General features: G+C 50.7%; 4 protein-coding genes across 9 annotated transcripts; 3 read left to right on the top strand and 1 right to left on the bottom strand.

Moving 5' to 3' along the window:
- Positions 1 to 1,275: 1,275 nt before the first annotated feature.
- ldlrb (low density lipoprotein receptor b) lies at positions 1,276 to 11,085 on the top strand. 2 transcript variants are annotated; one of them, XM_029851224.1, is made up of 17 exons: positions 1,276 to 1,486; positions 4,827 to 4,952; positions 5,233 to 5,355; positions 5,638 to 6,012; positions 6,469 to 6,591; positions 6,680 to 6,802; positions 7,068 to 7,190; positions 7,306 to 7,434; positions 7,539 to 7,710; positions 7,826 to 8,053; positions 8,138 to 8,256; positions 8,337 to 8,476; positions 8,567 to 8,708; positions 8,796 to 9,089; positions 9,183 to 9,257; positions 9,381 to 9,604; positions 9,719 to 11,085. In XM_029851224.1, the coding sequence occupies exons 1-16, from the start codon at positions 1,408 to 1,410 to the stop codon at positions 9,575 to 9,577; spliced, it is 2,568 nt and encodes an 855-aa protein (XP_029707084.1). In that variant the 5' UTR covers positions 1,276 to 1,407; the 3' UTR covers positions 9,578 to 9,604; positions 9,719 to 11,085. The 2 variants fall into 2 exon arrangements, with proteins under 2 accessions (XP_029707084.1, XP_011611386.2); XM_011613084.2 differs by having other exon boundaries at positions 1,278 to 1,486; positions 9,381 to 9,541; positions 9,752 to 11,085.
- A 1,299-nt stretch (positions 11,086 to 12,384) lies between these two features.
- Positions 12,385 to 17,132, top strand: ap1m2 (adaptor related protein complex 1 subunit mu 2). 4 transcript variants are annotated; one of them, XM_011613086.2, is made up of 12 exons: positions 12,385 to 12,535; positions 14,114 to 14,270; positions 14,390 to 14,457; positions 14,556 to 14,686; positions 14,759 to 14,906; positions 15,666 to 15,792; positions 15,884 to 16,026; positions 16,092 to 16,163; positions 16,250 to 16,408; positions 16,498 to 16,623; positions 16,729 to 16,804; positions 16,897 to 17,132. In XM_011613086.2, the coding sequence occupies exons 2-12, from the start codon at positions 14,150 to 14,152 to the stop codon at positions 16,920 to 16,922; spliced, it is 1,197 nt and encodes a 398-aa protein (XP_011611388.1). In that variant the 5' UTR covers positions 12,385 to 12,535; positions 14,114 to 14,149; the 3' UTR covers positions 16,923 to 17,132. The 4 variants fall into 4 exon arrangements, with proteins under 4 accessions (XP_011611388.1, XP_011611389.1, XP_011611387.1 ...); XM_011613087.2 differs by having other exon boundaries at positions 12,444 to 12,541; XM_011613085.2 differs by lacking the exon at positions 12,385 to 12,535 and adding an exon at positions 13,410 to 13,629 and having other exon boundaries at positions 14,759 to 14,870.
- Positions 17,133 to 17,501: 369 nt separating this feature from the next.
- cdkn2d (cyclin-dependent kinase inhibitor 2D (p19, inhibits CDK4)) lies at positions 17,502 to 19,672 on the top strand. Its single transcript, XM_011613088.2, has 3 exons — positions 17,502 to 17,687; positions 18,015 to 18,172; positions 18,738 to 19,672. The coding sequence occupies exons 2-3, from the start codon at positions 18,032 to 18,034 to the stop codon at positions 19,089 to 19,091; spliced, it is 495 nt and encodes a 164-aa protein (XP_011611390.2). The 5' UTR covers positions 17,502 to 17,687; positions 18,015 to 18,031; the 3' UTR covers positions 19,092 to 19,672.
- Positions 19,673 to 21,530: 1,858 nt separating this feature from the next.
- LOC101072798 (volume-regulated anion channel subunit LRRC8E) lies at positions 21,531 to 25,306 on the bottom strand. Of its 2 annotated transcripts, none has more exons than XM_003972593.3 (3): positions 25,054 to 25,306; positions 24,399 to 24,547; positions 21,531 to 24,240 (listed from the first exon to the last, which is right to left on the bottom strand). In XM_003972593.3, the coding sequence occupies exons 1-3, from the start codon at positions 25,217 to 25,219 to the stop codon at positions 21,970 to 21,972; spliced, it is 2,586 nt and encodes an 861-aa protein (XP_003972642.2). In that variant the 5' UTR covers positions 25,220 to 25,306; the 3' UTR covers positions 21,531 to 21,969. The 2 variants fall into 2 exon arrangements, with proteins under 2 accessions (XP_003972642.2, XP_011611391.2); XM_011613089.2 differs by having other exon boundaries at positions 24,399 to 24,550; positions 25,054 to 25,302.
- Positions 25,307 to 25,335: the final 29 nt, after the last annotated feature.

Below are 25,335 nucleotides of genomic sequence, written 5' to 3'. Positions count from 1 at the left end.
TTTGGATCTGGCAGAGAGCAGGCCAGCAAGAACAGATTTGGTTTCCTCATTTCCAGGAACTTGAACTTCAACCAGCTGTTAGCAAAAGTCAGAGAGGGGCCCCAGCACTTTACAGCTGTGTGTGTGTGTGTGGGTGTGTGTGTGTGTGTGTGTGTGTGTGCTTATCAGACTGACCCTGAAAAACAGGACTTTACTTTACATTCTGTGAATGCAGAAGCGCAGAAAACGGATAAAATGTTCCTGCAGTGCTGAACGTCACGTGCACTGGTGTCAATCCCAGTTTATAATCCCAGTTTGAAATTCTGCTTACGTTCCAGTTTCTTCTGCAAGTGCCCTACAAGCTTAATAATCCAGTTTGTGTCTCAAACGATGCAAAAACAAAGAAGAAAAAGTCAAATATTCACGAATATTCACACATGCTTCCTTAAAACAAGCACCCAGAACTCTGCGTAACTAACTAAATAAACAGAATCAGGGCGTGAAAGACGCCTCCGAAATGTCACGTTTGTTTGAACTTGGTGGGAGATAAAACAGCGCGACCTTTATCATCCGTTCGCCCTGACATTGAGATGATTGTTTTCCTTCACCACGTGACTGGCGCTGCCGTACCTCACATGTAGTAAGAGGCCTAAAGGCAGAAAGTAATCCAGCCGCTCTTTCAACATTCCTGGAATAGCCCACATCCTCCCCCACGTCTCTTTCACACACTCAGGGTTCCCTGGTGGAAATATTGGATGCTACTTTTCCAGGCCAGTGTCCTAAAGGCTTTATCTGGAAAAACAACCACATTCTGAGAATTCTATTGTCCTTTTGTCTTTGCTGCAGCATATAAAAATTGATTTTTAGTGATAAGAAAATTATTTCTATCAACTAAACAAGACTGCCTGCAGTATTTTAATACAGTATTTCTCCCCCCAGAATTCTTCATTTCTCAACTTTTGGTGGGTGAAATGAAAACGTCACCAGAAAAATCCGTTTTCCTCCCAACAAATTTGGAAACCTGTTAAAGTTCCAACATGACGTTTCTCCCCAGTAGCCATCAGTATCCGGAATCTCACGTGACCTCGCGTTGCCCCATTTTTTTCTTCTCCTCCCTGACACGCGCACGCGCCGGATACCGGTTGGGGCAGAATGTCGCACACCCACTCACGCGCGTGCTCGAGGGCGGAATGATGCTGCAGTACTGTGGCCCCGCCCCCGGAGGTGCTTCCGTCCACTTCTGAACATCACGCCACTCCTGAAGCCCCGCCCCCGATGGGCTCAAACTAGAAAATAGTTGGCTCGGACCTCCGACCATTTTCCTCTCGGTCGGTGTTTACACGCAGCCACGCGCCCCTGTCTGCCGCCTACATCCCGACTTTTCCACGCAGAAATCCCCGACGCCAGCGCACATTAAGCGGCTGGACTATGTTGGAACCGCGGAGGAGACTCGCCGGGCTCTCGTGCTGGTGTCTGCTGATGCTGATGTTCTTCTCTCCCGCAGCAGGTAAGGAGAATGTTTTTATGGCCTTTATTCCAGGTCTGGCGTTCTTCAGAAAACCCTCATCTCCACTGATGAACGCCAGCTTTCTTGGTGGAACCACGGAAGGAGGGATGCTTAAGGCGGCGAGTGTCGCTCTGTCCCGCATCACCAAGCGCATCATTGGAAATGGAGCTTTTAGCGCTCCAGAAAACAAAAACAAACAAGGAAAAACACGCTTTAGGGGATTTTATGTTCGCCTTTTGCATGGCTTAAAATATCATCAAATGTTTTTTCCTCCCAAAATCTAAACAAGTGTAATCTAAATGTTAAAAAAAAAAGCACAAGCAAGTCAACGAATGAGAGGAATTTAAATTGCACAAGTGTGGCTCATTGTTGAGTTGGGCTTGATTGGAATGTTCGCATCACGCTCTGATTGGCTGGTTCCACTCTCACATGTGGCGAGCAGCCAATCAGGTTCATCTCTATAGCCCCGCCCCTAGGCCAAATGGGCGGGGCCAACGTGGAAAGTGCCGGTTGGGTGCGGTTCCCCCCCTGACGAAATAAGACGCAGGAAAACGATCTGAAATCTGCGCACAAACTTTACATTTTCATTCATTTGCTTTGCGTTCTGTCCTGTTTGGTTTGGATTTTTAAGCGTCAATTTATTCAAAACAATCTGATTTTTGGCCGAATGCTACAGATAGTCTAGTTTGGCCGTTGCATCATATCATTTTCTTACAATTTAATTAATTATTTATATGCCGGGGGGACCCTTCTGCTGGGGCTGGGGGTGTGGGGCAAATAGAGAAGAGAAAAGACATAAATCATACATTCAAATACATTAATAACCCACAGGAAACTAAAGCTGTGCCTGGGCCCCCGTGGGGCCTGTTGGCAGGTCAGTGTGCAACTATGGGGTCAGCAGAGACCAGAGGGAGGTCGAGGAGGTGGAAATAAAATGTGTTAATGGCATTATCGGTGAGAGAGGAGGAGGGGAGATGGAACCATGAACCTGCGCGTGAAATAAACCCTGTTCTAGAATCATGACTCTACAGAATTACTGGCTAAGCTGTGTCAGAGGAAGGCTTTAGGCCTGATCTTTAAAGTAGAGGGTAGTAGGCCTCCTGTACCTGGTCCCACAGCAGAGGGGCCTGGCAGCTATGGACGGCCCCCCATTCTACTTACAGACATTCTGGGAGCAACAGGTAAACCAGTTTGCAGAGAAGGAAATGAGCTGGTGCTACTGGCTGCTCCAGAGAGGAGGGGGCCCGGCTTCTGAGGGCCTCGTATGTCAGAGAAGTGTTTAAGAACGTGATACGCGGGACGATCCCAGCAATAAAAAGCTGAATTCCACAATGGGCAGCTTTGAGCCCTCGTTTTATGATCAGTGACATTAGTTTTTTTTTTCCTATTGGTGTTGGAACAATCTAGCACCTCCCAAAGCCACGTAAGGCCATCGGAAGGGTTTGGAAGTGGGGCTTCCTGTGGCTGCCCTACAGCAGATTTCTGTGTATAAACTCTGCTCCGTGGCTTCTCCTCATGGCTTCCTGGTTATTTATTAACTGTTCACTACATGCGGGAGTCAATAAACACCTCTTTATGGGGGGTTTGGGGCGTTGTGCCTCTGAGTCTGCTGGGCTATAAAAAGATGGGATTGGGTTGTGCAGTCACAAAGGGGAATTGTTGCCGAGCAGCGTTGTGATGACAACCTGTCTAACCACTCAGGCGTAGCAACCATTCGTTCAGCTGGTTTCTGCTGTCACCATCAGTGAGGTGATCCAGAGCAGGCCGGTGTGTTTGGGCCAGTACGGCGGGGGCCTTATAAGGCTGCTGTGGCGAGACGGCGTGCTGGTTCCAGGAAGAGGGGGGGTAGTTTCAGCCTAATAATGCTCGTTTCCTGCTGGACTCACTGTTGAAACCAGTGTTTTTCTGGTGGCTGTGCTCTCGTATCTGTAGGTGCCAAACATATTTCAGTGGGCTTTGACAAATCCTTCCCACATCTAGAAGGTTTTAAAAGTTTGGGATAAAACTATTTGGCTTCTCCAGTAAGACTAAAGATCAAGGGAAACCTCCTGACGAATCTATCCATGGGATTTTTGATTAACGGTGGGAAAGGGAAGGAGTCATGAGAAGGTCAAAAAGTGACCTACTTTTCCCCTCCTGCGGTGAAAGTGGTGGCAGGAAAGATCTGGTGAAAATGGATCTTTCTTTGCAAGTCTTTGGGCGCCGCTAACTTTGGAAGGCCTGTTCCAGGAATCCATGCTGGTGGATTCCTGCCAGGCCTCCGCACCACCATGTGTGGGACGTTTCAGTGGTCTTCTCAGAATCACAAGCATGTGCGAGAGCCTCTGGAGACTCTTCCCATCATCAAATCGACTCAACATTTCCAGGAATAGCTAACGGATGGAGTAATTTCACTTCTGTGTTTGTTTCACTTTTATCGAAGGGGGGGGACTGGAAGAACCCCCGGTAACAGAAAACCTCCCCTCCCATAACGGTCAGGCAGACTTCCTTGTTTTTACATCCCTAATTGGTCTCACAATAGTGATGAGGAATGGCACTGGGACCAATGGGCTCCTGGTGGTGTGAGAGGCAGCTCCTCCCTTATTCTCTTAAAGGGACCTCGTCATGTCTGCTGGACACATTCCAGACATAACTTCATGTGGTTTGGACCACACGGGCGTATTCTGAATACTGAGGAAGACTATTATCGTTATTATTGCATTGTTGTTGAGATGTGCTCAAAACGCTGCTGTGTAGGTTCTCCTGCGTCTGAGGGCTGCTTAACGAGGAACCCAAAGTGCACCTCACCCTGTTGACATGGTTGGCGCCAGTGTTTGAACAGACAAAGTACCTGGAACATCTGGTAGTTCCAGTTGTAGAGGTCGAAACCCCCTGAAGGTGGAGCACGATTAGACTCTGCTTAATGGTTCGTAATGGCAATAAAAAAGACTTAAATGTTGGGAGCATTGATGGATGAATGTGAATTACCATCCTAGTCAGATTAGCTTTGGAATATGTTGTTTTACGTCAGCTTCGTGTCCTCTCAGGACCTTTCAGCGCACGTTCTGCCGCCACACTAACGTCTCCGTGGTTGTCTGACAGGGACCTCAAGCCAGAGAACCACACAATGACAGTATCTTGATTCATTAACGTATCGAGTTTGGATAAACAGGAAGAGTTGTAGTGGTATTGTTATCTGAATGACGCCGGCCTTCAGTATTTCCTCCAGTTAATTATCAACCCCCCGACGATATGACTCCACACCGTGTGTGCTTGGGAGCCTAAATTAAGCCGTAAACACAGATCATGTCGGAAGATGGGCTTTGTGACTCACGGGACGTTGAATTCTTCTCATTCACAGACGCCGCCTTCATTTGCAGCTCCACTCAGTTTAAGTGTGGAAATGGGAGGTGCATCACCAGCAGGTGGATTTGTGATGGAACGGACGACTGTGGGGATGGAACTGATGAACTCCAGGAGACCTGCGGTATGTGACCACCAAGCACCGTCAAGGGCTGTTCTCTTTTGGGTGTTAGAGAATAAATAAGCAGTTCTGCCATAACGTCAGTGGTGAGAACTGCCTGCTAGGAACCCGCTGCTAATAAAGAATACCCTAATTGTATTCTTACTATATGTCCAAAGGTTGGTTAAACTATAGGTGATTTTATGATGGCCAACAGGAAACGGCAGTGCCATTAAATTCTTTTCCAACTATAGTGACAGGTCTTATCTCTTATCTCTTATCTCTGTCCTGTTTCTGCCCGCAGCGTCTAAAACCTGTCTGCCGTCCGAGTACAACTGTGGCGCTCCGCTGAACCAGTGCATCCCAGGAGGGTGGCACTGCGACGACAAGGCTGACTGTGGCAACGGGGCCGACGAGAGAAACTGCAGTACGACTTTGACAAAACACTTTCAGACCACATGTGGCAAAGTACATAAGCCTAAAGCGGGTAGTTGTCATGGAGAACCCCTGAGTCAGGTCTCCCCCAGCAGTTTGTCCTACAGCAGCACAATAGACCAATAGTCAAGTTGCCTTTTTATAGTTTAAACTCTGTGTGTCCGTAGCTTCACGTAGGAGCATCAGCACCTAAGAAAGGCTGATCAGAACAATCCTAAAGATCCACCTGCGTTCTATTGTTGAAGATACGTTTTCCCCTCTTCTGCCTGAGCAGCTGCCAAGGAATGCAAGGACAACGAGTTTCAGTGTGCCAACGGCCACTGTGTCTCCGCCTCCTTTGTCTGCGACAAGGACGACGACTGTTCCGACGGCTCGGACGAGGCCTCCTGCCCCAAACCCACCTGCAGCGGCCGCTCCTTCCAGTGCAACAACTCCGTGTGTGTTCCAGCCCAGTGGCGCTGCGACGGCGACAGCGACTGCGCCGACGGCTCCGACGAGTGGCCACAAAATTGCGACGGGCGCCAGAAGAAGCCGGCCAGTCGCTGCAGCCGCCACGAGTTCCAGTGCGCGGATGGGGAGTGCATCCACGGCAGCTGGAGGTGCGATGGAGGCACGGACTGCAAGGACCGCTCGGACGAAGTCAATTGCAGTGAGTTCTCTTTGTTGTTTTCCTCTTTTTTTTCCTGACTGCCACTTTTCCTGCCACTTTCCCGAATGTCTGCTGCACACACGGGCACGTGAGACGATCGTGCCCAAGGAACCTGAGGACCACCTCGTTGGGTCCTTGGTGTCTGTGGACGGTTTTTCACTACCACCTCCCTGGTTTTGATATTGTCTGATCATTGTCTGAGCAAAAGCTCCTCGGACGCTGTGCAGCTGCCAGCAGCTCTGGAGCACAGCGAACATAAATTCTTAATGACTCTGGCATTACTGCTAACTGACCCCAACAGATGAGTTAGAAGCTGCCTGCATGAAAGCAGCGGCATGAACAGTGACTCCCCCTTCACTGCTTATCATTTCCGTATCAATTTTCAGTCTCCTCACTCATTCCTGTCCACTCCCCTGTGGGTTTTCCAGCTTAGATGTGCTGCTCTTCCTGTTACAGGTCGTTCCAGATGTCCTGGGGATCAGTTCCAGTGTTTCGATGGCACCTGTATCGCCGGCACCCTCCAGTGTGACGGGAAACACGACTGCTCTGACCTCAGCGATGAGCTCGGCTGCCACATAGGTGACAATGATTTGCACACATGCTACGCCGTCCTCTTTCTGTCCTAATGTGTTTGGATTGTAATGTAAACTCCCCTTCCTGTCTGCAGCCAGAGCATGCGAAGGCCCCGCCATGTTTAAGTGTAACACAGGGGAGTGTATCAGCATGGAGAAAGTGTGCAACAAACAGAGAGACTGCGTGGACAATTCTGATGAGCCTGATGAAGAATGTGGTCAGTCAACTCCTCTTTCTATTATGTTTTTGTCTGGCATCAGATGTGTAAATATGTCCATATTTGGGCTTATAATCAGGAGTAGAGAAAAAAGAGCATTTAAACCACATCACAGCCTGGAAAAAATCTGAGCTAAGCAGCCTCTGCTGACTCTTCTGCATGGTTGGTGGGTTTTAATGAGAAGCTGCTGCCACAGTGCTGCCGAACCATGTTGAGGATAATGTTTTCCACGAACTCTGGAGCATCTGTGTCTGTGTGTCCACAGATCGTAATGAGTGCCAGACCAACAACGGCGGCTGCTCACATTACTGCAGCGATCTGAAGCTTGGCTTCAACTGCTCCTGTCCCGCTGGATACAGCCTGAAGATGGACAAGAAAACCTGTGAAGGTGAGTGCTTTCAGGAATTGGGGAGAGCAGCTTTATTTCCGTCCGCCTATAAAAAAACAAAAGAGCCATTTGAAGGCAGCTTTGCGTCTCAAAGCTCCTCTCACTCTGTTCGCAGACATTGACGAATGTGCGGAGCCAGACACCTGCAGTCAGGTCTGCATCAACCTAGTGGGCAGCTACAAGTGTGACTGCATGGGGGGGTACCAGATTGACCCTCTGACCAAGACCTGCAAGGCTCAGTCAGGTATCATTTTAAAACAAGTCCTGCAGTAATTGTGATCCAGCCGCTTCGCGTGTGCACAAATGCCTGACTTATAAACATCATTACTTCTTTTTCACACCCTTCAGGTGTTGTGCCGATGCTGTATTTCACAAACAAACACGATGTGAGGAGGATGACTTTGGACCGCAGCGAGTACGTCCGTCTAATCCCTCAGCTGAAAAACGTGGTGGCTCTGGACATCGACATGCCCAACAAAACAATCTTCTGGTCTGATCTGTCTCTGAAGAAGATTTACAGGTTAGAACACACCAGAAAAGTTGCCTCTACGCATAGATGCATAAAATTAGACGCCTAGAGGACTTTGAGAGGACTGGATTGTTGCTGACGCGTCCTGTTTCGCTCCCCCTGACAGCTCCAAGATAGACACGGCTGGAAACTCCTCACACCACACCGTAGTCATTGACAGTGGCATCGGGGCTCCCGAGGGCCTGGCAGTGGACTGGATCCATGGCAACATCTACTGGATTGACAGCGCTTTACAGACCATCTCTGTGGCCACGACGGACGGCAGCAGGAGAAAGACGCTGATCACGGAAAACCTGGAGAAGCCGCGAGCCATTGTGGTCGACCCGATCAATAAGTGAGTGAAGGTTTCAGGATGGATTCCAGCCTCTTATCTGCTCAGCCTCGTTATCCTAGGTTTTTAACGCCGTGTCCACTTTAGCTTTATGTTCTGGACCGACTGGGGCCAGCAGGCAAAAATAGAGAAGTGTGGCTTGAACGGAATGGATCGCATCGCCTTGGTGACTGACAACATTGTGTGGCCCAACGGCATCACCCTGGGTAGGCGGGACGCCGACAACTGGCCGGTTCTGACTGCAGTTTAAAGAGCAGAAGGTTTCACGGCCTGTTTGTCTCCCCAGACGTGAGCAACCACCGTCTGTACTGGGTGGACTCTAAGCTGCACACGTTGTCCAGCATCGACGTGAACGGAGGGACACGACACAGCGTTCTGTTCAGTGAGGAGCATCTGTCGCATCCCATCTCCCTGACCGTGTTCCAGGTTAGTTGCTAATACAACAGAACACATTATAAACCAATGGTGACACAATGGTGTCCAAGCTGAAGCACCTGCCTGTTTGTTGCCCCTCAGAATCAAGTGTTTTGGACCGACATGGACCACAGCGCTGTTATGAGTGCCAACCGCCTCACAGGAAGAGACATCAGAACGTTGGCAGTGGAGCTTGACCAGCCGGAGGACATCATTCTCTACCACGACCTCAAACAGCCAACGGGTAGAGAACCATCACTGCGGCTGCTTCACCCCGACAACGGACGGCGAGTTCCAGCCGGGCGGCGCTAACTCGTGTTTCTTTTGTCAGGCACAAACTGGTGCAGCCAGGGTAACGGCCTGAACGGCGGCTGTGAGTTCCTGTGCCTCCCCGCCCCCCTGATCAACCAGCGATCTGCAAAGTTCACCTGCGCCTGTCCGGACGACATGTTCCTGGGCTCCGGTATGAGGGAGTGTGTGAAGAGTCCCGTCGCTCCTCCGGACGCCAGCACAACGGAGGCGCCGCTCCAACCCAACGCTCCGACGACCAAGGCGCCCTTTGCCACCACTGCTAGAACCCCCCCCCAAACTGGCCCCACCCGTCAGGCTGCTGCCACGGCTCAAGGTAGCCGAGTCCGCTGGTCACGACCTTGAGAGCGTACAGACGCCGTCCGCTGAATACGAAAGTAACACTCTCGCCTCGTCTTCTGCTTCCCAGGAAACAAATTGGCAGCTGTGCCCGGAGAAGCGCCGTCCTCCCACCCGGTCGCTCTCTACGTTGTGTTGCCAATGAGTAAGTTCCACCTTCTCACTTCCGCGTTTCTCCTCGACCATCGAGGCTGCTTCCAGCCGTGCCCGGGCTCCTTCTGAGCGACTCGTCCCAGCGAATGACCTCCAGGCTTGTCTTTGCCCGCAGTGGTCACGGCTCTGGTGGTGTTTGGAGCGGTACTGGTGTGGAGACACTGGCGGCTGAGGAACACCAACACCATCCACTTCGATAATCCCGTGTACCAGAAGACCACAGAGGATGAGCTCCACATCTGCAGGAACGGCTCGGACGGCTACATTTATCCCGAGGTACCTTCAAATACACATCAAAGACATTTATGTTAATGGGGGTTTCACACGTGAGCTAAAGTCGTGTGTGTGTGTGTGTGTGTGTGTGTGTGTGTGTGTGTGTGTGTGTGTGTGTGTGTGTGTGTGTGTGTGTGTGTGTGTGTGTGTGTGTGTGTGTGTGTGTGTGTGTGTGTGTGTGTGTGTGTGTGTGTGTGTGTGTGTTTTCAACAGAGGCAGATGTTGAGCACGGACGACATCGATGTTGCTTGACCCAAAGACGAGCTTAATTTTCTTGGGAAACGTCTTTTCCAACCGCTGCTACTGGACTCGACTTCCCTCCATTGGGTGGTTTGTTTCTCTGACCTCGGCACGCTGCCTCCGAAACCTGAAGACGGGACTGAAACGGGAAATTAAAGACGTTGTAATGTTGGTGTGACCAAATGGAGCAGAACTATTCCGCTGCACTGACGCTCCTCCGGGCTTCTGACCCATGAAGCAGGTCGGAAACTGAAGATCTTGACACCATGTCGGTTCTTTTCCCTCGATCCTCAATTGTTCAAATACAAAAAAATATCAGGAGTTCTTTAAGCCTCATAGTCTTAATTCTGTGCCTTCTGCCCACACTGTGGCCTGGGAATATTTATTGGAAGTTGTGTTCTGACCTTGTGGGGCAGCTTCTGGGCCTGGCCTTCCTCTGGGCCTGGCCTTCCTCTGGGCCTGGCCTTAAACTGGGCCTGGCCTTAAACTGGGCCTGGCCTTAAACTGGGCCTGGTCTTCACCTGGGCCTGGCCTTCACCTGGGCCTGGTCTTCACCTGGGCCTGGTCTTTACCTGGGCCTGGCCTTCCTTAGTTACCACTGTTGGCTTCTGTGTTGGGGGATTCCATCGTTAGGGACCTTGGTCAGAATCTGACTAAGGTCACAAATAAAGTCGTCATGTAAAAATCCAGGGTCATTTTCTTTGTCAACTGGACTGTGTTTCTTCTCTTTTGAAGACGTTTCGCCTTCTATCCAGTTGACAAAGAAAATTACCCTGGTTAACGATGACCTGGATGATTTGAGAATCTAAACAGGCATCATGTAAAAACAAGAGATAAAAAAAGACTATATTATAAAAACAATGTAAATATTTGATGTAAATCTGTAAAATCTCTCCCGGGTTGTTGGATTTTTACATTTGTAAATTTAATCTGAATGTTGTAAATAAGTGAGAGATCCTTTTATTTATTTATGAAAGTATATAGAAGGTTTTTGATTGTTGTCACAGGCAGTAATATTATGTGTCGCTATCACACTTCAGCATTCTTATTTTATTAAAGAGTCTTTACGTTGTGCTGATGTATTTGACTGTAGCTTCCAGCTCCCTGCAGGACTCCGGCAGGTTGATGCTCACCGTTAGCAAAGAAGGCTTTTCCACCACTCTGGAGTTTGTTTCACTGTGAAATTTACACGTCGGCTTCACCCTCGTAGCGTCGTCTCCGACACTTTTGGATTGTGCTGTTGATGCACTCAGTTTTGTGTTGGATGTTTTTTAATAGCAATAAAAGAAAAAGTCTAAATCTGCCTCTCTTTGTTCCAAACCACCTGAAACCACCTCTAAAACAAAGAGCAAGGAATAAAAGCCTCAACAGACGATGTGGAAGGAAGCGGTTTATAATTAACGTGTACATTTATTTAAAAAGTAAGATGCAGTACAGATAATAGAATTAATGTACGCAGCAACAATGAATGAAATATAAGTTGTGTGTGTAGGCCACTCATTCAGTGGCCTGTTATTATTGTGATTACTGATCCAGGATTTGGCTTTTACTAAAGAGTTTATTAGCACAAGTCTCCACATCAACCTTTATTTCCTATATTTCACATAGTAGATGCAGATTAGGAGGAAGATGAGGAATGAGGAACATCCCCTCACGAATGCCCCATTTTGGCTTCCCTCTCTGACAATAAAAGCCCCTGCAGCTGTGTCAGGGTGCATCAGGAAGCGCTGGTGATCTGAGAAGACACGTCACAATGTTGCGTAAAGGTTCCTCAATAAGCTGCTGTAGATCTATGAAGGGCTGAGGCAGAGGAGCGGAATGTCCGTGTCAGAGGGCAGGTTGGGGACAATAGTGCGGAATTCTCTTCCTAACTAATCTTTGAAACGGCCGTTTAAACATTTATAAAGTTCAACCACCTTAAATTGACTGAATTTTACAGACAATGATTCTTTTTCCCGGTGAAGGTGAGGTATGTTGACTAGCAGGAACTGGGATCCACATTCCAGACAGGGAGGAAAAGAACACCACACCCGACAGTGGAGCTGATGGACGCTGCGATCTCTCCTGAGGGCGTCATTGTTTATCTCTGCGGCTGCTGTTAGCATCTATGAGGAACTCTGTGTACGTCACCAGCATCGGTGGGCAGTTTACCAACCAGAACCTTCCTGAGCTGCAGCCACCAGAGGATCGGCCTCAGGGGACCAGTCAGGCCGCCTCCTGCTGGGCTCTCCGTCACACATACCTCCACCTCACCTCATCATTAACATAACGCTCGCTGCATTCCTATTGGGCATCTGTCAACCAACAGGTGGAGTTAGGTCTCACGCCACCATCTAGGCAGGTGAAGGGAATGGCTGGGGAAGGGGCGGGGGGACCAGATAGTCCCCTGTCAGGTTCCCAAACTGGGCAACCGGGTGTCCTGGCGACGGCAGCCTGTCAGCTCTCTGCCCGGCAACATGGGAGCAAGGTGAACCACAACAGGATATGAGCGGTGCCCAAACAGCTGATAAGAATCAGAACTGTCAGCTGGGTGGATCTTATGAACCGGTCTTTGAAACCCAGAATCAGATCCAAAACAAGGTCACAGGTGACGCTGATTTTCCTGCTCCACCTGTGAGGTGATGTTTGATTTGGCCGCTCAGATACCACGAAGCAGTCAAGGTGAAGACGTTATTGCTCCACCTCCCTGGGGAGCATCAGCACGTTGGTGTGGGTCCACAGAACCGATCCTGGACAATCCAACCGCAGGGATCAGCAGCGAGTGTGTGTTAACACATCGTTCATGAGAACTTTACATTAGAACTGCAGGGCCTCGGTGGTGGTTTTACAGCAGCTGATATCCTGTGTGGAGCCAACAGGCTCATTAGATAAACAGAGTTTTGATAAGGAGAACTAAACCATCTGGACACACTTTCATACAGGTTTGTTGCGACAGGTGAGAAGAACTCATGGAGGGAGACTCCATGGGGAAAAGCTCTTAAGCCTGGTGGCTTAAAGGGCCCCCTGAACATGTGATCAATAAGCTTTTCTCTAACCCTGAAGGCAACGCCTGGTTTCATTGGTTATTTCCATGTCCTTCAGGCCAGCATTTGTGTTAAAGGCCATTGCAGTAAAAGGTGGCCTCAACATTGCCGTTCATGACAGATATGTTAACTTTACAAGGTCTTTGACAGGGTTCAGAAATACACAAATTAGCTTTCTGATGCATAAAAACACGTGCTGTTTTTACAGGTTATTTCCTGCTCAGAGAGACTGGATGACAATAACAGCAGTCACGGGATTAAAAAAAAACCCCAAACACAGTTCCGCGATTAAATGAGACACGAACATGTGATGCAAAAAGAATAAATCAGAAAATCTACTTTAGGTATTAAACGCAGACACACTTAATGCGACATATCCAAGAAAAGAGTAATTGTGTTTTTATTTATAGACACCAGCTGCTGGGAAAATGCCCAATTCATGGTTTCTTATTATCGTTTTTAAAAGTGCGTGAGAGGTAAATGAGCTCATTAAGACAGATCAGAATTCACGTAAATTGCAGAAAATCCCAATTAGTTTTTGGCGCGTTGGCGCTCTCTAGCGGACACTGGTGGCGGTGCAGCGCCACCCGTCGGCTCAGCTCAGGTGAATGTTTTACCTGCCTGGGGTGACGTCACGGCCCGGAAACGCGACACGGTGTAATGGTCACCTCGAGCTAAAGCCTCTTTTATGTTGAGTGACATGATTTCAAATCCAGGCAAGTGAAGAACCGAGTCAAACTCACTCCCGTAAACTCGCGACTTGGACTCAGTTCGGGATCAACCAGGATGTCTGCGTCTGCGGTGTTTGTCCTGGACCTGAAGGGGAAGGTGAGACCCGAGCTGGAGCTCACGCGCTTTCTGGGCCTCGCAGAACCTGTGCGCAGTAACAAAGACGCATAGTTGGGGGGGTTGTTCATGAATGCTGCTGCTTTAATTGTTCAAGATTAAAGGCGTTGGCGTCGTTAAACGTTAATACACAGCCATTCATTGGCCTTTAGCGCGCTACTTCCGGGTGCAGCGGGCTGCAGAGGCGCAGCCACGGTAAAGTGGTGCTGCAGCTTCTGAGGTCTTCAACCTGCCGTTTGTTGGCGTGTTCTGTCGACACGATGGGCAGTTTCGACGTGTCTTTTAATCTGCTGGAGTGTGCAACCTGACACGCGCTCTGCTTGACTGACAGGATAATGACCTCTGCTGTGTGTGTGTGTGTGTGTGTGTGTGTGTGTGTGTGTGTGTGTGTGTGTGTGTGTGTGTGTGTAATAATGAATAAAACCTCAATATTGCCTTTGCTAACGTGCCGCCACCCTGTCTTTAGGTGCTGATCTGTAGGAACTACAAAGGCGACGTGGACATGGCCGAGATCGACCATTTCATGCCGTTACTGATGCAACACGAAGAGGAAGGGCTCCTCTGTCCGGTGCTGTCCCACGGCACCGTGCACTTCATGTGGATCAAATACAGCAACCTGTACTGTATCCTTGTTGTAGGAGTGCATTTAGTCATATGGGAAATAGACATGAGAGCAACAGCAGGGAGCCGGTGGACGTAACATCAAAGCAAATGTGAGAAATCCCCCTTAATCTGTGGTCAGTGGTGGCGATAACGAACAAAAACTCCAATGCCTCCCTTGTGTATTCATTCCTGTACAAACTAGTAGAGGTGGGTCTCACACACACACACACACACACACACACACACACACACACACACACACACACACACACAACAAACAAAGCCGACACCAGCTCTGTGTTCAGGTATTCACGGAGTACTTTAAAGAGCTGGAGGAGGAGAGCATCCAGGACAATTTTGTGGTCGTCTACGAGCTGCTGGATGAACTGATGGACTTCGGGTTCCCTCAAACTACCGACAGCAAGATCCTGCAGGAGTGAGCGTCCAGCCGACACACTCTGGCGGAGGCGTGTGAACACGGGCGCTGACAATCTGCCACACTCTGCAGGTACATCACTCAGGAAGGGGCCAAACTGGAGGTAGCCAAGAGCAAGGTTCCCACCACCGTGACCAACGCCGTCTCCTGGAGGTCCGAGGGAATCAAGTACAAGAAGAACGAGGTCTTTATCGACGTGATAGAGTCCATCAATGTGCTGGTAGGGAGGACGTTGTTGTGTTGTCCTGAGTACTGTGGAAGCACTGCTCAGTCTCGTCATGCAACGTGCATTTCTGTTGCTGAATATTGCAAATTTAACCCGTGAACGTCCCAATTAGCAACCCTGGTGCCACAACAGTCATGTGCATCCATCACCTGGAGAAGATTTAGAATAACAATGGTCGTTAATCAAGTAGGAATAAAAAAGCAGCGCTGTCAACGTCAGCTGGAGCTCATCGGTAGCTTCAACAGCATTTTTTGTTGAACGCTAAAGTTAATTCACAGCTGAGACAAAAATGATGTCATTGGGTTCTGACAGCTCTAGTTTGGAGTTCTTGCCACTTGTTCTCGACCCAGAACTCTTGTCTCCTCCGGTGTCAGAACCTATTGGGTGAAATTTGCCTTGATGCAGGAATATCCGTGTAGATTGAACAGCAGTGTGGGAAGAAATAACACAAAGGTTTAGCACGTAAAGACGCACAAATGGGTCATAATTCAAGTCCCAAAGTTCTACGCGGAGGAACGCGTCCACAGGAGTGACGTCTGGAACGTCCTGGAACCTTTCTTCTGTTCTCGCCACCCCAGAAAACAAACCGCTCCTTCTTGTGGAGCTCTTCGGGTGTGTGAGGGATCCGGTGTGTGTGAGGGATCCGGTGTGTGTGAGGGATTCTTCCCCGGGGTCGTCCTGCTCTCGTGTAGTTCCTATATGTCAGAGGTCAAATGAAACGGGGCTCAGGTGTCGCCGCCTTGTTGCTGTCAGGTGAACGCCAACGGCAGCGTGATGAGCAGTGACATCGTGGGCAGCATCAAGTTGAAGACCATGCTCTCCGGGATGCCCGAGCTCCGGCTCGGCCTCAACGACCGGGTGCTCTTCGCCCTGACGGGACGTAAGTTCGCCGTGTTCGCCACGCCGGCCTCTCGCACGCCGCCCGTCGCCGCCCCTGCCGGCGCTGATGCCGGCGTTCGTGTTGCGTTCAGGTGACAAAGGAAAGACGGTGATGATGGAGGATGTGAAGTTCCACCAGTGTGTCCGTCTTTCGCGCTTCGACAGCGACCGCACGATTTCCTTCATCCCCCCAGACGGGGAGTCCGAACTCATGTCCTACCGCATCAACACCCACGTGAGTAAGCTGGTGTGAATATTTGTTGGTCGCGTCCCTTTTGCCACATCCTTCATCTTCGGCAGGTGAAACCGCTGATCTGGATCGAGTCCATCATCGAGAAGTTCTCTCACAGTCGGGTGGAAATCATGGTGAAGGTACGCACGAGTGCCGGGGTGGCGGCGCCACGCTTTTTAGAGCGGCGCTGGTCACCGCAACGTGCTCCTCGTTGTTGCTTTTTTAGGCGAAAGGACAGTTCAAAAAACAGTCCGTGGCAAATAACGTGGAGGTGAGGGTCCCCGTCCCGAGTGACGCCGACTCGCCCAAGTTCAAAACCAGCACGGGCAACGCCAAGTATGTGCCGGAGAAGAACCTGGTGGTGTGGACCATCAAGTCTTTCCCCGTGAGCATCCCGAAACCGCGCTCCTATCACATGGGACTGTGTTGCCATGGTGTCCTGACTGAGCTGTGTCCTGCTGTGCTCTGCTCCAGGGAGGGAAAGAGTTCCTGATGAGGGCTCACTTTGGGCTGCCCAGTGTGGAGAACGACGAGCTCGAAGGCAAACCCCCCATCACCGTCAAATTTGAGATCCCCTACTTCACGGTCTCGGGAATTCAGGTGTGCGCTCACGATTATATGGGACCTGAGTCTGAGTCAGCTGACGTGTGTTGATGAGTATGTGTCTGTTGTCTGGGTGGGATGGATCCTTGTCGTGTTCTCCAGGTACGATACATGAAGATTATTGAAAAAAGTGGCTATCAGGCGTTGCCGTGGGTGCGGTACATCACACAAAGTGGAGGTAAATTCAGGCTGGTCAGCAGATGCCGGCGTGGCGTCACGTCTAGATACATTTGTTATCTAGTTTAATGTTGGAATCTTTTCTGTTTCTAGACTACCAGCTGAGGACCAATGTATGAAAGCTGCCATATTCCTCCCATCCAGCACCTGCAGGGAAAAAGAATCCCCTCCGACTGACAGTGCCTTTAAATTTCACCCTGCTAATTTAATGACAGTAATTTTGTTTGATCAAATCTTTTGTGCGTGATCATTTTAACCCGTTTCTGGACCATCGGACATTATTTATGTGCTCAATGAAAATGATAAAAAAAAAAAATTCTTAAAAGTAACAATTGCAGTTCTGTTTTACTTTCTGTTGCTGCGACACGGTACACGCGCACACTCCGTGCACAGGCTGCAGCGCGAGCTCCGAGTGCCGGTAGCCCCAGTTATTCCGCCTGACGGTGAAAAGCGTGTGCGCGCCTTTCCTGCCCACAATTGCGCCGGAGAACAACAACCGTGGGTCAGAAATCTGAATGAGCAGTCGGAGCTTTGAAGACATCAACGTACACGAATCGCCCGCTTTCTTCTCGCCCGCTTCTGATTGGTCGCCTGCCGCTGTTACCACAGCGGTAGTGTAGTAACAAAGTTGTATCCCCGCCCCTTTTCCCTTATATGGAAGAGCGACACCCTCCAGCCGGGCTGTGATTGGTCAGCGAGTGTCGTTCCCCAATGTTTATAAATTTTAGTCTGGAGACACCGCTGTGTGGATCTCAGCGCGCAAATGTATTTTTCTAATGTTGGCAAACTTTTCTCGCCGGGATTGAATTTAAAAATCAGCCGCCTCTAAAAGCAGCGGAGCCGACGAGCGCAGCGACGCCGCGGAGTTTTCGGACGCGAACAAGGTAAATATTAAAGGTCTTCAACGGCGATTAGCCGTTAGCATCGACGCTCCGTCTGTTACGGTTCTGTCAGTCTCGATCGAGCAAACATCTTGTCCCCATGAGACGCGCTGCGTGGCCGAGGCGAGCCCGGCGAACCTTCTGCCCCCACGGACGGCTAGCACGGTGCCGACGGGGAGCCGGAGCTCACGTTAGCCGGATGCTGAACTAGCTAGCTTAGCTGGAGTAAACGTCCCCCGACCTTTATCGCTTTAATGCCCCGTCGGTCTGTCACTGCGCGGCGAAGAGCCCGTGGATTCGCTTGGGTGTGACTGTTCCCCCCCTGAACAGGTACAAACGGTGGCTTAATGGTCATTGGGCAGATGGATGCCGGTAAAGCGTTGGCGGCGGCGGCAGCCAAAGGACGGACGAGCGAGGTGCAGAGGATCCTGGAGGAATGCCGAGTGCCTCCCGATACTCGCAACGAATTTGGCAAGACTGCACTGCAGGTGAGCCCCAGCTCCCGGTGATCCCCTCCACACACCAACACTGCAGCCAAATGTGAGAATCCGGGGGGTTCGGCTCTTATTCAGCCGCCGGCCAGTACAAATATGCCCGTCCCCCCCCCCCCCCCGCACGCACGCCAGTGTCGTGCAAAGCGTGAGAGATGCTCAGATGGTCCCAAAAACCAGTTAATCTCTTTCTATTAATGAAACACCACCTGTAAACGAGTTACCCCGAACCTTGACGACTGGAAAGAAACGGCCCTTTTGTCTTAAAACGAGCTTTTGTAACATTAAACATTCAAATTCAAAATGCTTTTATTATTATTTTTTTAAACTTATCCAGCCGGTGCAACTCATTTTTTTTTTCCACGCCTGTTATTTTAATTTGTGATGTTTTTTTTTTTTTTTAAAAAACCTTTATATGGTCTAAAATAATGACGGCAATGATAACATCAGAAGGTCGCGGGGGTCGTTGCCACGGTCGTGTTTGGTTTATTCTCGAGGCTCAGAGGTCACGACCCTCCTCCTCCTCCCGTCTAACGTGTTGAACGTCTCCTCGCTCCTGCAGGTGATGATGCTGGGAAACTGCAAGATCGCCAGTTTACTGCTGGAGAAGGGGGCGGACCCCAACGTGCAGGACAAGCACGGCATAGCGCCCGTGCATGACGCCGCTCGGACCGGCTTCCTGGACACTCTGCAGGTTCTGGTGGAGTACGGCGCCTCGGTAAACCTCCCGGATCAGAGCGGCGCCTTGCCGATCCACATCGCCATCCGGGAAGGCCACAGGGACGTGGTCGAGTTCCTGGCGCCGCGCTCCGACCTGAAACACGCCAACAAGAGCGGGCAGACGGCGGCGGACGTGGCCCGGGCCTCCCGGGTCCCCGACATGATGGACTTGCTCTTCTCCCACGTGCACCGCTAGATGTGGCGCGGCGGCTTTGGCCGCGCTCGGCTTCAACCCTGGTGACTTGAATTCATCGCTGTGCAAAAGTTTTGTCTTGGTTTGTTTTATTACTAGTTGTTCAGGATTAATACGCGTCACAGGACATTTGGTCTCTGCAGCTTCTCTCCGTTGGATGGATGGTTATGTTATAGGCTCCAGCCCCCCCTCCATCACAATCACCCCTTTTGCACAGTGCAGTTTAAGCACCTTACGTCTGTTTTCCCTGTGAGTTGGGAGTGCACATTTGTCAATGGTTTCCCCGGTGTTTTGTAATAATTGCATTCTTTACATTGTACCAGATGTTGAAATGTTATTTATATAAATAATTTTAAAACAAAAGTGAGATGATTCACTTGAGTATTTGAAGAAAAAGAAAAAAAAAAAAAAGTGTTGAACTTGAAAGATCATGAGGTCTTGATTTACTTTGACTTAAACTATTGCTTGTTTGAGAGTTTAAAATAATAATGTACATACTTTTAGTGTAAATTTTTATGTCATTTAGACCATTGTAAGGCTGTCGTTCCATTTTTTGATAATAAAATGTGAATCGCTCTTGAAACCAGGAAACGTTTGAGAATCTGTATCCATCATAACACACGTGCACGCTGAGCCTCGTGCGCGAGCGTAGACACGCCACCGTTCCTCAAGGGCATTTCTAATAAACCCTCCGCTCGGCCGGCTGCCCCTAAAAGAATGAGCACTCTGTTTTGAGGACGCTCGTAGGTGCCGACGGCCGATGTTTGTGCCTGCAGGTCTCAGCACAATGGACATTCTGTCGAGCGTTTCTGCCCCGGGCCAAAGGCGGCGGCCCTGGAGGACGCAGGCGGAGCTCTGAGGCTCACCCTGGACCAGAACACGGACAACCTGCTTTGCATGCGCTTTGTTTGTATTGTCACAACTGTACAGCACAAGTGGCTTAAGCTGGTATCTGAGGGGCAGGGCCCCCCCCACGGCCCCCCGCCCCACCACCGGGAGCACGTTTAGATCATCGCCGTCATGGTGATGGAGCTGTCCGTTCCCGCAGGGGTCAGGCTCCGGGTGTCTGACCTTGACTGTAACAGACCTGTTAAACGTTCACCATGAAATTGAATTCTATGTTTCTTCCAGCTAACAGCGAGGACAGAACATCTGACGGACGGATCAGAGCAGAACCCCCCCCCCCCCGATGACGCCGTGGGCGTGCTGCTTGTTGTCCGGAGCTGCTGCAGCAGCAACGTCAGACAGTCGAGGATCAGGACAGAAAGTGCGGCTGGCGAACGTCCAGGGTGCAACACAGGCTACGGGAGTGTGAGGCGGCGTAGGAAGAGCTCCTCACAGCCTGGGAGGCCTTCGGCTGGCTCTGAAATCCCAAACTTGCCTTTCGTGTGTGTTTCCCTCCCAAGAATCTAGAGGCCAGTTTTGGTGCAGTGCTGCAGCAATGGTTGTCGGGCAGGATCTGTGGAGCCCCCCCCCCCCCCAGCCTGGTCCAGGTCGTGGTACAGCTCTGCTCCTGAGCACTAATTTATAGGCACGATTCTCCAACAGGACTCAGTCTGGTTGAAGAGTGAACTGGGAGAACTTCGCTGCCACGTTGACGGCCGTCCCCAACAGGTTGAAGCCCCCTCCTGAAGACCGGTCCAGGAGCTGGTGACCCATTTCTAGGAGGTGAGAGGTCAATGATTGACAGGACCATGACTTCAGACACCTCTCTGTCAATGTTTGAAAACGTGCGTTTGGCTGTAACATGATGGGAATGAAAAAACTCCCCCAGCCTCCGAGGTGTGGCAGGCGGGGGGGAGGTCAGCGAAGGCTCCAGCTTACTGAGGTATGTTTATAACTTTTAGAACTACAAGCCAGGACACGACTGCACAATGGAGAGTTAATGAGTCTCCCCACACAGGAGAGGCTCAGCGTGATCAGCAGCTGTGGCCATCGCCTCTTACACGCCGTGCTGGGTGATTGGGGGTTAATAACCTGCCACTACGGTCTAGACTTGAGCTTTCAAGGTCCAGAACAACTTGATTTCAGCTCTGCGAGGTTCTGATGGTGCAGTAATTGAGTCGCTTGTCCCCCGTGGCCGATAACACACAGTTTAAATAAGAGCCCGAGCGGAGCCTCCGAGCTAAGATCCACTTCCTGCTTTACTCGTCACACATCCATAACTGAATCGGATTCCAAACCACTTCGGAGCGTTTGGGATCACCGTTGGACGTTGTTGCCCTGGCGACGAACGCTCTGTAATACACGGTGCATGTGCAGCCCGACGAATCTAAAGTTTGATTCCAGTCTTTTGTCTTCTGGGCTGAATATGTGAACAGACAGATGAATACCTTTTATCCTGCTGCTGAAAGCGTTTCTATCCCTCCGGTTGTTACCGGCTGAAAGGTGAGCTCGTCGAAAAATGTAACACTGTAAAAAAAAAGAAAAAGAACAGGACGCAGCCGTTGTAAATGCTTCAGCCTGTATTTCCTAAAGAATCCAGAGAGATGCAAACGAATGAGAAGCAGAAGTTAAATTATTGGTATGAATTGATTTTTTTTAAAGGCTTTTTAAAAAAAACAAAACAAAAATGGAAATAAACATTTTAACAAGTCTTAGAACGGAGGTCGTCTTTAGACATAAACTGTACAACATCAAAAAAAGGTGAGTCACAATAGTAACAAGCAGCGCAGATGTGTGTGTTGCACATCTAAATACCTGTGTGTGTGTGTGTGTGTGTGTGTGTGTGTGTGTGTGTGTTAGATTTGAACCTTTTTAAAAGGACCACATTACTCATTAATCCGTTGTGCCTGTGACCGGACTTCCTGCTCATCCCGGGGAGTTTCCAGAGGAGCCGGAACATCACGAATACGCGTGATCCGCGAACACATCGGCTCCATCAACTCTGCTCGCCCCCCCCGTCGGATCTCCGACAGCCTTCCAGCAAGTTGTCTTCCGCTACGAGTCCACCGACAGTCAGCAGGGGACAGTCCCAGACCTCCAACGGCAGAGAGCCCAGGCGGTTCCCTCTGACCTCCAGCCGGACCAGCTGGGCCAGGTTGGCTACCCGAGGACTGAGAGCGGACAGGCAGTTGTTCCCGAGGGCCAACGTCTTCAGCTTTTTGCAGGAGAACAGCTCCTCCGGCAGCGTTTCCAAAGAGTTGAAGGCAGCGGAGAAGAAGTGAAGGCTGTGCAGGATGCCCACCTCAGGGGGCAGAGCCGTGAGCTGGTTGTGGGAGACATCGAGGTGTCTTATCTTAGTGCAGTAGAACAGTCTGGAGGGGAGCTTGCGCAGCTTGTTCCAGCTGAGGTCCAGGGTCTCCAGGGAGTGCAGCTTGCTGATGTGATCGGGGATGTAGGAGATTTTGTTGTGCCACAGTCGGAGGGTGACCAGCCGCCTGCAGTGCTGCAAGCTCAGGATCTCCTCCACCGTCGTGAGCTTGTTCTCCCGCAGGTCCAGCTCCTGCAGGTTGCCGAGGCTGAAGACGGCGCTGGGGATGCGCTCCAAGTCGCAGCCCGCCAGCTCCAGCGAGACCAGGTTGCTCAGCTTCTTGAGGCTGCTAAAGGCTTGGAGCTTGACGTTGTCGTTGTAGATGCACAGCCGCTGCAGCGACAGCGCCACGTCCACGACACAGGGGGGGATCTTGGCAAGGTTCGAGCGAAGAACCAGGACTCTGAGAGCTCGGAGTTCTCGGAGGGATTCCAGGGAGGCGCTTTTGGACACCTCGTTGGTCAGAGGACCATTCAGGTGCAACTCCTCCAGGCCCTGGAGGGCGTACATCCACAGAGGCACCTCCTCGAGGCTCTCAAAAGCCAGACGAAGGACCTTCAGGTTCTCCTTGAAGTGGTTCAGGGCGGGCAGCTGGAGCTTGGCTGGGCAGTAGACGAGCGCCAACTCCTGAAGGGCGCCGAGCTTCGCCACGCTCGCCGGGATGGTGACGTTTTTAACCTGCTCCAGCTTGAGCGATTCCACCTCAAGGAGGCTGAAGACTGTGTCAGGGAGTCCTGGCAGCATTAACAAATGGAGCTCCAGCCGGTTGCTGGCGTTCCTGGAAAGACAGGTATGCAGCTTCCTCTCCGTCCACTCGTGGTTGAGGTTGAGCTGGTGGAGGCGGCTCTCGCTGACCTCGGACAGGAAGACGGCAAACCTCTTCGAGTAAAGGGCATCGTATTGGTCCACGAGGTGGAGGAGGAAGGCGAAGTCGTTGTTCACGTCGGGTATGTCGTTGATTCCCGTCTCCAGTCTGACCTGCTCGAAGGAGTATTCCTTCAGGGGCCTGTGGAACAGCCAGTAGAGGGAGTAGACGCACAGGAGTCCGTACACGCCCACGAAACTGACGTAGCAGTAGGCCAGTTTGGAGAAAAGGTTCGCTTTGTTGTGGTTACAGCAGTAGATGTCGAAACCCGTCAGCTCCGGCGGGACCAAGCAGCGCACCACGATCTCAATGTTGGGCACCAGCACCGCCGTGTAGATGATGATCAGGAGGAACTTGAAGACCTTCAGGCATGTTTGTAAAACATACATGAAGTACAGGAGGTCGGCTTCTTCCACGTGTGTCCTCAGCTTCTTCACCTTTTCGAACAAAGCCTTGGCCTGCTCGCCCTCCTTCTTATCGAGGACAGAGGGGGGCGGCTGGGCCTCCAGGTTCTTTTTTTCCGGGTTGGATTTGACAGATGACGAGCGCATAAGCCCGACGGTCTCCTCGTCCTCTGCTTTCTCGGCACTTTTCGACACGGTGTTCCTCCTCCAGCTCACCAGCTTCTCTTCCCCTCTCTCCTCGGACACCTCGCTCAGGGCCCTCGTCGTCCACGGCGAGTCGAAACACTTGGCCAGGATGTTGACGAAAAGGTCGATTTTAGAGGACGTCCCGGGAAACTTGAACCAGAAGCCGCTCGCCACCATGAAGACCATCGTGTGGATCAGAACCAGGTACGGGAAGAACTTGGCGTACCAGTGAACGGACTTCTCGTAGCAATAGTGGTTCACGAACACGTACTGGTGGATGTCCAAGCCGTTTTTACGTCCAAACACCTCCGAGATGACGGCGTTCACCGGCTTGGCCAGCGCGGTCCTGTTGTCGCCATAGTGACGGATGTGGCTGCAGTCGATGGCTTCGGGCGTGGGGCTGGTGTAGTGGCTGGGCAGGCAGGCGATCTTGTCCTGGGTCAGCTGTGGGAATCAGGCAAACGAGAAGGAATGAGGAAGACGAGGGGGAGGATTCTGCTCAGCGCTCGTTAATATTACGTCTGCGATATAAAGCTAGCGAGTGCACGTGGCTCGCACGGACGCTGCCGTGCGGGGTCAGAGGTCGTGCAGCAGCCTCCCACCTGCAAGGTGCACCCGAAGACTCCGATCATAACCATGGCGACGCACAGGTACTCGGTGAAAACGTCCCACCACGGCTTCAGGACCCGCAGCTTTGTGTTCTGCTCTGTGCTGAAGTTTCTGAACTCGCCCACTGGGATCATCTTGGCCGCTGCTGCCCACCGATGACAGGGAAGAACGACAGACAACAGCGTCAGTGTCCCCGCAGGGCGTTTGGGTTTCCAGCTACATGAAGCGTGGTCTGTCCGTCTGTCCGTCTGCAGGCCTCAGACAGAACCAACAACACCAAACTGATACTCAGGTAGGACCCAGACTGGATAAACTAGTTTGACAACATGGGACATCAGCAAAAATGGCTCCACTCTGCGCTGCTTGACGTCGACTGAGACAACAAACGAAATATTGAGACCTCCTTATTATATATATATATTCTCTATATATTAGAGAAACTGATAAAATGACAATAGATTAAAAAATAAAGGATTGGAGCTCCCTTTATTAACTTTGCAGACTTACTGCGCCGTTTCACCGACGCATTGAAACTCGCCTTAAAACTTTTTAAAGTCCTTCCAGTTTGTCTCTAAACTCTCGGTGTGTTCCGCCTGTTCTCAGGTGTTTTTACCTTTTGTTACCTTCACTCAGGTGAGTTTCTCTTACCTGTGTCCGAAGGCGATCCTGCGATGAGCGGCACACCTCGGGAACTCACCGCGGATCCAGCGCGCACCTTTGTCAAGTTAAGACTGAATTCCACGCAGCTTCCGGCCGCCGGTTTCCAAAATAAAAGCCCCCCGAGCATGTTTGGACTGGCGTGGGGGGGTTGCATATCCGTCACAAAGACGGTGAATCAAAATGATCCTGTCAAAGCAAGTTCGATGTTCATGTTACTGTTGTAGCGGGAAAATCAGTAAAATATATGAAATTATACAAAATGCCACAAAT

This window comes from Takifugu rubripes, chromosome 17 (genome assembly GCF_901000725.2).
Source record: "Takifugu rubripes chromosome 17, fTakRub1.2, whole genome shotgun sequence".
NCBI classification, from domain to species: domain Eukaryota; kingdom Metazoa; phylum Chordata; class Actinopteri; order Tetraodontiformes; family Tetraodontidae; genus Takifugu; species Takifugu rubripes.
The sequence above is the reverse complement of the archived record's forward strand: the minus strand, read 5'-3'. Positions and strand labels throughout refer to the sequence as shown.

Excerpts from the sequence above, each read along its gene's own strand:
- ldlrb (XM_011613084.2), top strand. The coding sequence starts at position 1,408 with ATGTTGGAACCGCGGAGGAGACTCGCCGGGCTCTCGTGCTGGTGTCTG. Across the intron at positions 6,592-6,679 it reads TGAGCTCGGCTGCCACATAG|CCAGAGCATGCGAAGGCCCC; the intron begins GTGACAATGATT and ends TCCTGTCTGCAG. Across the intron at positions 7,435-7,538 it reads GACCTGCAAGGCTCAGTCAG|GTGTTGTGCCGATGCTGTAT; the intron begins GTATCATTTTAA and ends CACACCCTTCAG.
- cdkn2d (XM_011613088.2), top strand. The coding sequence starts at position 18,032 with ATGGTCATTGGGCAGATGGATGCCGGTAAAGCGTTGGCGGCGGCGGCA. Across the intron at positions 18,173-18,737 it reads TTGGCAAGACTGCACTGCAG|GTGATGATGCTGGGAAACTG; the intron begins GTGAGCCCCAGC and ends TCGCTCCTGCAG.
- LOC101072798 (XM_011613089.2), bottom strand. The coding sequence starts at position 25,219 with ATGCAACCCCCCCACGCCAGTCCAAACATGCTCGGGGGGCTTTTATTT. Across the intron at positions 24,551-25,053 it reads AGGATCGCCTTCGGACACAG|CAGCGGCCAAGATGATCCCA; the intron begins GTAAGAGAAACT and ends ATCGGTGGGCAG. Across the intron at positions 24,241-24,398 it reads TCTTCGGGTGCACCTTGCAG|CTGACCCAGGACAAGATCGC; the intron begins GTGGGAGGCTGC and ends TGATTCCCACAG.
- ap1m2 (XM_003972592.3), top strand. The coding sequence starts at position 13,588 with ATGTCTGCGTCTGCGGTGTTTGTCCTGGACCTGAAGGGGAAG. Across the intron at positions 13,630-14,113 it reads TCCTGGACCTGAAGGGGAAG|GTGCTGATCTGTAGGAACTA; the intron begins GTGAGACCCGAG and ends CCCTGTCTTTAG. Across the intron at positions 16,805-16,896 it reads GTACATCACACAAAGTGGAG|ACTACCAGCTGAGGACCAAT; the intron begins GTAAATTCAGGC and ends TTCTGTTTCTAG.